The sequence below is a fragment of the Drosophila gunungcola genome, unplaced genomic scaffold, assembly GCF_025200985.1.
Source record: "Drosophila gunungcola strain Sukarami unplaced genomic scaffold, Dgunungcola_SK_2 000010F, whole genome shotgun sequence".
NCBI classification, from domain to species: Eukaryota; Metazoa; Arthropoda; class Insecta; order Diptera; family Drosophilidae; genus Drosophila; species Drosophila gunungcola.
In genome coordinates, this window is record NW_026453198.1 from 780417 (window position 1) to 790598 (window position 10182).

Genomic DNA, 10182 nt, shown 5'->3' on the forward strand with positions numbered 1-10182 from the left:
GGCAGGCCAAAGTTGCTAAGTGACCATTTTAGTGTGACCGAATTTTTGCGAGATCACTTAATCTAAGTAATATTGTATACGCATATGCTTAAAAATATTTGTACACGTAAAAATAAGAATTGCAACTATTATCCATTTCTGCTCCATATTCTCCCAGGCTCTTACAAAATAAGCAAGGAAATAGATCGAGAAAGTTTTGTCGTCTGCACTAAATTCTTAAAAGTCACTTTTTTTTACACTACACCTTTAAAAGATGAATCTCAAAGCTGGGTTGGCGGCTTAAATCGAATTTTTGAAATCTGAATTTTGACCCATTTTGCTCATTTGCCGAAGTTAAACAAAAGTTATTTCGAAAAAATAAAAAAATCCTATGTTTTTCCATCTCTTTAAATTAAAGAATCTAAAACAAAATCTTTTGCCCACCTGTTAAAAGAAAATAATTGATTTAAAATACTTTGCAATAAGTTTTAGTGCAGATGATATTTCTCCTTATTCTTTAATGGTTTAAGAACATTATTGCTTTACAAATTTGGTTTATAACAAGAAAGGAAGCAGTTGCTGCGCTCTTGCTGTACATTCAACTGCTAGCTTACAATTTTTAGTTCTCATTTCACTTGTACTGTGGTACAAGAAAGGAATGAAACTTCGTTGAGCCGAAGTTCATATACCCTTGCAGCTATTGTAAAAACAAAATATTCTTTAAAACATTAAAATTATGATTTACTTGCGTATATGCTTAAATACATTGAAGCTGTGATGATTTGCAGCTCAATTATTACATAGTTATTTTATATATTTTTATTATTTCTATGGGAGCTGTATGATATAGTCGTCCGATTTTTATGAAATTTAAACCGTAATTCTGAAATATTTGACCGTTACTATATGTCGAAAATCTAAAAAAAGATTAAAAATCAGCATAGTTAAATTTTTTTTTTTCCGATTGTTCCTATGGGAGCTACATGATATAGTCGTCCGATTTTGATGAAATTTAAATTGTAATTCTGAAATATTTAACCATTACTATATGTCGAAGAACTAAACAAAAAATTAAAAAACAGCAAAGTTATAATTTTTTTTTATTTATTTTACCGATTGTTCCTATGGGAGCTATATGCTATAGTCGGCCGATCCGGCTCGTTCCGAGTTATATACTACCTGCAATAGAAAGACAACTTTTGGGAAAGTTTCATTCAGCTTTAAAACTGAGAGACTAGTTTGCGTAGAAACGGACGGAAAGACGGACGGACAGACGGACATGGCTAGATCGATACTCCTAGTGATGCTGATCAAGAATATATATACTTTATAGGGTCGGAGATATCTCCTTTACTGCGTTGCAAACTTCTGACTGAAATTATAGTACCCTCTGCAAGGGTATAAAAACATATTTGACCTATTACTTATTATTTTGTGATTGCGTATCAGAATCGATTCTATTCTAGACTTCGGCATTCTAGTTTCCGAACGAATTGAGGCTGCAAGGGTTGTCATGGTAGGAAAAAAACAAGTATCTTGGGACCCATTTTCAGCGTCTTTTTATGTTCGTTTAAATATGGTAATATAGGCATTTAATCAAAGTAAAATTTAAAATTGTTGTTCTTATTAACGCTTAATTTAATGTTTTATTTGTGTAAAACGTATCTCGTAGAGACCTTTTTCATCGCCTTTGGCAACTCTGGTTCTCAACACTAATTGTGAAAAGTTCACAGCACTGAAAACACCATTTTCTAGCACTGGCTTAATGCGGCATACAAAAATTTTAAAATTTGTATTTGTGACCGCCAATGATAGTTCCTTCGATTTTATGCCCTAAATTAATATACCATTGATTCCATTAGCTGAGGCAGCGAATCTTTTTCAAGTCAAACGCCTTTGTGTATAGGGGACAGCTGTCAGTCAGCTGATTATGCTTGGGAACAAAAACGACTTAAATAAGGGAAAATAGTATCAAATTCACTTCCGAGTGAAAACCGGAACCGGCCTGTATTTTTATTTTTTCAAAACTCTAAAATGTGGGGAAACGTGGGCAATCAATAGTCGCTCGAGAAAATATTAAAAGAGTCAACTTTAAGATTTTCAAAACATTTTTGAAGTTTTCTTATTTTTAAAACTGGAGGTTTTTAAAAAACTTACAAATGGTGACAAAAAATTAAAAAAAAAATTTAAAAGTTCGATTTTAGTCGATACATCAGATATTTCAACTTAGACGTCATATTCCAAAGACATGGAAAATTGTTCAATGGAATCACTGAAGATATATTTTTGGAGGCTTTTTTAAGATTGGAGAAATTGTGAAAAAGCTGAGATGTTAACTTTGACGTCATATTCCAAAAGTCCTTAATAATGGTTCAAGCCGCAAATTTTTTTTCTAATGCGGTGGTGTATTAAGAGAGTTTGTCAAAAAAAAAATAAGGTAACTTCAATTATATGAGATACATAATTGAATTTGTCGGCAAACACATCCGCGAAATCCTTAGCTGATGGAACTATTACTCAGGAGTACTGAATTATGAAGGAAAATTACAAATGGTTCGCGGACCTTTTTTTGGCTGTGGACCTGTGTAATTGGCAAATAAAACGATCGATGATGCGAGATGTCGCTCCGTTGGCTTACCTGCCGTCGAAATGTGTGCCTATCCTTCTCCAGACATTTATCAATCTCCTTGGACTTATAGCGTTGTTCCAATTCCTCAGGCGTGCTACGCAGCCTGATCAGATATGTGAGAAAGTTTCCGCAGCACTGAAAGCAAGCAAGCCGCGAGGTCTGAAGACGACTGCCCTGGCGACGTAATCGCTCCGCTCCATCCGATATTAGCCCGTCCGTAGTCTTAATTGCTGCTTCTGTTCCAGCTACCGATCCCACCCGCGTATGATGTTCTTCCATAAGATGAATAAGGGTGCCACTTAGGGACTCGCTGTTCTCGACGAAGTTTATGGTGTTGATGTTTGTGATGGTGATTCTTCCGTGCGTTAATGTGGTTCCGGACATCGCTGGCTAGCCAACTCCTGAAGATCGTTTTTTTTATATACACACACCGACGAGTGGTATTATCTCTTAACTGATGCACTTTGATGTTATTTGTTTCAGTGCGTTTGGTCGTTATTGATATATTCGAATCACGGTGCTATCGCTAATATGAATTTCGAAAAGTCGTGCGGATTTTATTGTTTTGATGCCAACGTCGCTATCTTCAAGAGCCGGAGGGTTTTTATCACTTATTGCGTCTTCTTTCTGCATGGCAACATCTTATAATCGCGGAAGTGCTCTACTTAGCCATTAATATTTGATATTAACTACCGCTAAGATAAGTAAACGTGAACAATGTAAAAATAAAATCATTTAAATCACATTTTCAGGTGACAAATACGTTTGTAAATAAATGCCTACACATGCGACAGGGTTGATTTTAAACTAATGGCAGACTATCGATGTTATCTTAGCCGATATATGGCGGCTGCAATTGTCTATCTTTAAAGGCATTCCCATTAATACCCTTAATATTTAAAAGAATGAAATTAGTGTTCACATTGCCAGCATCCACAGTCATGGACTAGATGTACTTACGCGAGTATTCTATCGTTATCGAAGTTCACATACAATACTGCCTGGGTTCACTCACCAAAATTGAGTTTATGCGGTTGGCAGTTTTTTATTATGATTTCCGAATGAGAACTAATAAAAAATGGGATATCAAAAGTAAAGCTTCCGGAGTATATGTAATTGTAAAGCATATAATAAATTGCTATTGTAAGCCATTTATTTAGCACATATGCAGATGTAGTCGAACAGAAAGGAATTAAAAAATAGTTGTATAATCTTTTCGCAGATTAAAATATTGTACAAAACTGATTTACCGTTGTATTATTGAGTTTATAAACTTAAATTTATGCGATTGGCGGTCATTTGTTTTGATTTCCAAACGAAAACTAAAAAAAAAATGGGATATCAAAAGTAAAGCTTACAGAGTATAATTGTAGAGCTTATATTGAATTTATTTATTTATTTAGCACATACATATGCAGATGTTGTCGAATAGAAAAGGAATTAAAGAATAGTTATATAAGCTTTTCGCAGATAAAAACATTGTACAAAACTGATTTACCTGTGTATATATAATAGCTTGTTATATATAATAGCTTGTTAGCTTTGTCAATGTTCTAGCCTGATTCCATTGCCGCATTAGTGGACCTTATAAATGTGCCTGATTCCATTAGCGAATCAGCATTTAACTAATGCTACTCCGACATGTGAATGGAAAGATCAGCTGATCTGGGGTTGTTTACTTTTGAATTGTGGCAAACCCAAAAGAAATTAATTAAAAATAATAAATATGAGTAAGCTTACGGAACTCCTTAATGCTCAGCAGGACATCCATGCGACGACAAGGAAGGGGAGCTGATAGAGTTGTTTGACGGGTTTGCAAAGGAGACCACCACAGTTTCTAAAAAGAGCAGAGTCCCCAAATACGTTGGGGTTTTTTCTGCAGCATTAATTCATTGTGGTACTGAGACTATAATATGCTACGTACGCTCTTATTTCCAGTAATTTTTATACAAAATAGATTTTATATTCGAAAGAAACCAAAAATTGCGCCATCCTTGAATATGGAAAAAAGCTGCTGTAGTGGTGGCACGAAGTGGCTGTAGTGGTCGCGAACACTTTTCGACAGTGCCTTTTTGCATGTCGGTACTCAGACGTCTGGTAGAACTCTCGATGAATGTTTGTCAGGTCCTGGCGAAAAGAAAAAAGTGTACGTCAACTCAATCAGCACGCGAAGTTTCGTTCAATTCAACTCGACGCACTCGGCCGAAATCAAAATTGTTCTTGCATGAGCATGCTGATTTTTTGTTTCGTGTCCGTGTGCAAGAAATCATCGTTGACGAACTTGTAATCAAGAAACTCGGTTTGATTACTATCAATGAATAAAATTAAAAAGATGAACACTACCACTACTATGTCTACCGTTTACCGTGTATCGTCAATAACAATGCATATTTGTATGTACATTTGCAGTCCCAAATTTTCCAAAATATTCCACCGTCAACTTCTGCTGTTCTTATCTTGTGATGTTTTACCCAGAATATTAAGTTTATTTTTGTCCCATCACTAGTTACCTGTCATTTTAAATTAATAATAACAAAAAAAATTTTTTGGGGAACATTGAGAAGAATTTTTTCAAAATATTATGCTCAAAACATATTGAAATTTAACAGCAAATTATTAATAAATGGAAAATTAATTGGATGTGGCTATTACTTATTTAAACATTAGTAAAAAATAAAAAATTTAATTTAATTTTGATTGCGGCGCTTTCTTTCCCTCTCCATTCACCATATAAGCAAAATATAACCATAACGAACAGAAAATAGTACCAAAAATGAAGCATTATTTAAAAAAACCTACCAAAAACTAACGCTGCTGAATATAAACAATAATAACAACAATATTCGCGCGATTTTGGTTAAACAAATTTTTTCTAAAAGCGTACTTCCACAGAGTTCTATCCACCTACAACCATCCGTTGAAGGGATGGTACATAAGGTTTCCCGTTCCAAAATATTTCCCACTTATAGGGTATTTTCACAGAGATACATCCACCTTCCACCATCCGTTGAAGATATGGTTCATAAGGTTTTGCCGCTGAGAGTTTGACATTTGTTGAAAATTCCAACCGTTTTCAACGGTTTGACTGTGTGGAAAGAAGGCATAAGTCGCTTTCATTAAAATCCGAAGGGGTTTCCCTCACTATTCACCATATCTGCAAAAATAAACCATAGCAAACAGAAAATAATTTGGGTATTCCCTAAACGATATAGTCTCTTAGCTACTGAAATTACGTTAGCTGTTCGTCAGCTATTCAATACAAATTCAACTGGTTGAAATTTCCGCATTTCTTAAAATTTTTTTGAATTGCTTAGTAGCTAGAGTAGTCGCCCTTTCCTACTAAAATAAAGATGGGAACACTGGTCCCAACATGTAAGTAATCACCTAACTTATGCAAATAAAGAAGTTAAGACAGACCATAGCTCTTCCTGGGCATTTTCCACGAATTCAAACCAAAGCTAAGACAAACAAAGTGAGGACAATTTGCAACAGTAACTGTAAATTAAAAAGCAATTTTAGCGCGAAACATTTTGGGTCGTTTCCTCAATTGCTAAAAATTTCTGCTGAATTTTCAGCAATTCGGAGATTTAGTCGTTTCTTGAAGTCCCAAAACACCAAAACTTAAAAACTTTTTGTCAAACATCTTCCAAAAGCTATTGCTACTGAATATGAAAAAAAATACAACGAAATAATAACAAACCAAAATTAAAATCTCAGAAACCATTACGATAATTTAAATAAAACAATTTATGAGGATTTTCGAGTGTAAAACAATTTTATGTCAGAGCAGGGTAAAATTGTATTTACCATAGAGATTAATTAATCGATAGTTTTGTAAAACATCGATAAAAGATTGGTAATGCCATCCCGGTTCAGTTAATTGAGCTCTCATTTTTAAATTACTGTTTAAAGGCTCAAGTTTTCTTTATTTTTCACGTTAGTTTACGCAAAAAAATCGTTAAATGTACATGAAATGTTTTTATCAACTAGATCTCCTATTATCGGTTTGTTATTGCTATTTTCCAAGAAATCGGTCTTCTCCTTTTGGCTTATTTATTCCTAAACAGGAAAATACATGGATTCTGAAAATTGGAAAATGATCGGGCGTTGGGTCTTTTTGGAAATTTATCCTTAATATTTAAGTATTACAATTTGTATAAATGGATTTTGAAAAAGATTTCTAACAAGTGCGGCAGGTAAAATGCGGTCATTATCTTATTGTCGTCCCTTACGTTAGACAGATAATTTATAGGTGACATGCGTGTTTTGCTCGGAAACTCGTTCGAAACACCGATCGCATACAAAAAGTACCGTTTGAAAAACCAATTTTAGAAACAATTCGCACACGAGCGAAACTAAATATTTGATCACAAACAATTATGTATGAAATTTGTTTCGCTCACAAGCAATCCCGCCTGTCGTTGAGAACAATCAAAATCGATATTTGATACGCTTTGATCGAGAAACTATATATGGTGGCCCCATTTGATATTTTCGATGTTTTGGGATTGAACATTTTTTTTTTGTACGGTTCTTTATGCAAATTAAAATTATAGGCAATCTCGAATGTATATTTCATATTTTATATATTTCTTGCAATAGTACTTAAAACTGCCACTACCACCACCTCCAATTTAGTTAATCTAGAATGCATTTTTATTATAATTGTTTAATGTTTTATTTATTGCATATTTCCTACCCAAAACTCTGCAATCAAGCCTCTTGTCTTTGCTAAGTTAAGTGATGTAAAATAATGTTCAGCACCATCGACAGCGACATAACAGCTATCGATGGTGCCTTAGAGAGGTAAAAATTTGATACCTCGATAGTGCCATCGATAGTTTCCCAGCTCTACTTTGATCGGTTGATTACAACATTCGCTCACCGATCATACTTTTTGGATTAAACAAAGAGACTGAATCCTGCTTCAGCGACCAAAATTCGCTTCAGCATCTTTTTTTCCTTAAGGGGTGCATGTGGTAGAAAGGGACAAAACAAATCGCTACAATTCCCTGTTGCGAGTAGTAGGCTTTAAATTCGGTGTGATTCAGAATATTTTAAGTATTTAAAAGGATTTTTACTTAGCTGCTTTGGGATTTTTTGGAGATAGAGATGCATATCTTGGGATTTTTTGGACATGCATTTTGGCCTAGTCTGCGGTTTTAAGGTAAATATCTTTGAATGTAATTAAATGAATACATACTTCAGTTTTTTCAAAATTGTATTGTATTGTTTATTTTATTTTATATATTTTTGCACGTCACCTCAAACCCTTCAGCTCTCTGGGTCTAGCAGATGAACGTCTAAAACTTCTCTTATACCCGGATTCCATTGGCGCATTAAAACGCATTTAGCCTAATGCGCATTTATTCACACAGGGAATCCCATAGGCTAAGTGCCGTCGTCCCGGAAGGTTTTGGAAAAAAATCTGAAAATACCGATATTTAAAAATTTTCGTTAGTCCCTCCACTAAACAGCTGGTTTTTATATTCAAGGTTAGCGCATTTTTAGGTTTCTTTCAGGTATAAAATCTATTTTGCATAAAATTTACTGAAAATAAAAGCAAGCGTAGCAGTACCACAATGCATTACTGCTGGATCTCTGGCAGGAAAAACTCCCACCTATACCTGGATCCCTGATAGCATAACGGATGTCCTGCTGAGCATTAAAGATTACCTCAAATTAGCTAATATTCATTATTTTTAAATAATTTGGAATCTGGCTATAAGGCTCTTGATCAGAAACTTATGCAATTATGGAGTTGCCATATTTTATATTATCCATCAAATGCCAACATCCACTGGATAAATCAGTAGCAGAGGAAAAGCTTTCCACTTGCGAATGTCAAAATTGTAATTCGTTTTGCTTTAATATTCATTTTTTTGGGGTAAAATTGAATTTCTCTCTTCTGTTTTTGCATCAGCGGGTACCTGTGTGAATGCGTCGCTTCAACTCTTTTAAGCGATTGTATGCAGACGCTATTTTCTTGTTTTTAACAAAGTCGACCCAGTTAACCAAAGAATAATTACTATATATGCCAACGGCATATATATAAAGCATATATCGCGCGATTTTTGTTTAAAAAAAAATGTTTGCCTTTCTTTTCCATCGTCCATTTCTTCTCCAACCCACTCCTGACTTTCTTCACCATCCACCATATCTGTAAAAAAATACATAACAAACAGAAAACAAACCCCAGCAACTAAACATTCCTTAGCATATGCTACTGAATAGAAATAATAAGCAAAAAAAAAAGAAAAACAATGATAAATGCCATAAGAAAATAAAACCAAAACTAAATTTCAAATACCAAAACGTTAATTTACTTAAAAAATATAATGATGTTGTTCCAGTAAACGGATTTTATCGATACAAGTTTTGTGATGTCACCCCGGTGCAACTAATTGAGCGATCATTTAAAATTACATTTTAAAGGCAACAGTTTTCTGCATTTAATAGACAGCTTTACGAAAAAAGTCACTTAACTTGATATGTGTATTTCAACTAAATCTTTTAGAAGAAATTGGCAAAGAGTAATTACTTATAGATGCACCATTTGCTCTGCCGCTTCGTTCGATTCGAAGCAGCAGATGAACTGCTCGCTCTCATCGTTAAGGGCTGGTGCGAGCAGTGCAGCATGAAATTCACCGCGGGACCGAATTGCAAGTTCGAACCAAAAACTGAAAAGTGGTGTGGAATATCAAATTTAACTTCGAACATGGCTCTCACCAGAACTTGGGCAGAGTTCTTACTCTTTGAAATCGGTCTTATCGACCAAAAAATACATGTATACTGGGCTTTAGGGACTTTCGGAAGTATATTCTTTACAATTTGCCACTGACGGTTCTCGCATTATCGACTGTAAATTAATTTTGCATTGCTGGCGCATCGGCGCTTCCATTTTTCCATTGTTCAATGTTGCTCTAATTTTCACCTTCATCGCCTTACTATCGCAAAAGTCCGTCAAAATCCGTCAAATTTGGATGATGAATTAACTGGCCAGTTTTCGAAACGACAAGACTTTATGGAGCATTCGATGAAAGATATAAGAGAGAAAACAACCGAAATAATATATAAAGAGCCTCCGTGTTCCAATTCTATCATTCCGCAATCGCCTCTAACTCACTGACGCTACTTTGTCGCACATTACTATACCCTTGCAGAGGGTATTATAATTTCAGTCAGAAGTTTGCAACGCAGTGAAGGAGACGTTTCAGACCCTATAAATTATATATATTCTTGATCAGCATCACGAAGAGTTGATCTAGCCATGTCCGTCCGTTTCTACGCAAACTGGTCTCTTAGTTTTAAAGCTATCTGCATTAAACTTTTGTAAAAGTTGTTTCTCCCTTACAGGTATTATATGATTCGGAACGAGTCGGATCGGACGACTATATGACATATGTAGCTCCCATATGAAAAACCAGGGGAACAAATTATAACTCTTATTTTGTTGTATAGTTCTTAAGGATATACATAGTTATATGACTTTATTGTTTTAGAATAACGGCATCAATTTTATTAAACTCGTAAGACTATATCATTTAGCTCTCAATTTTAAAGAATATTTAATT

General features: G+C 34.6%; 1 protein-coding gene across 2 annotated transcripts in view; it reads right to left on the minus strand.

Annotated features, from left to right (window-relative positions):
• LOC128263671 (guanine nucleotide-binding protein subunit alpha homolog) overlaps positions 1-3518 on the minus strand; it is a 43397-nt gene extending 39879 nt beyond the window's left edge. Inside the window, exon 1 of one of the 2 annotated variants that reach the window (XM_052998751.1) lies at positions 2618-3518. In XM_052998751.1, coding sequence (XP_052854711.1) covers positions 2618-2992 — 375 coding nt within the window. In that variant the 5' untranslated portion in view covers positions 2993-3518. The remainder of the gene's footprint in view (positions 1-2617) is intronic. The other variant, XM_052998750.1, reaches the window with a different exon arrangement.
• Between the last annotated feature and the right edge of the window lie 6664 nt (positions 3519-10182).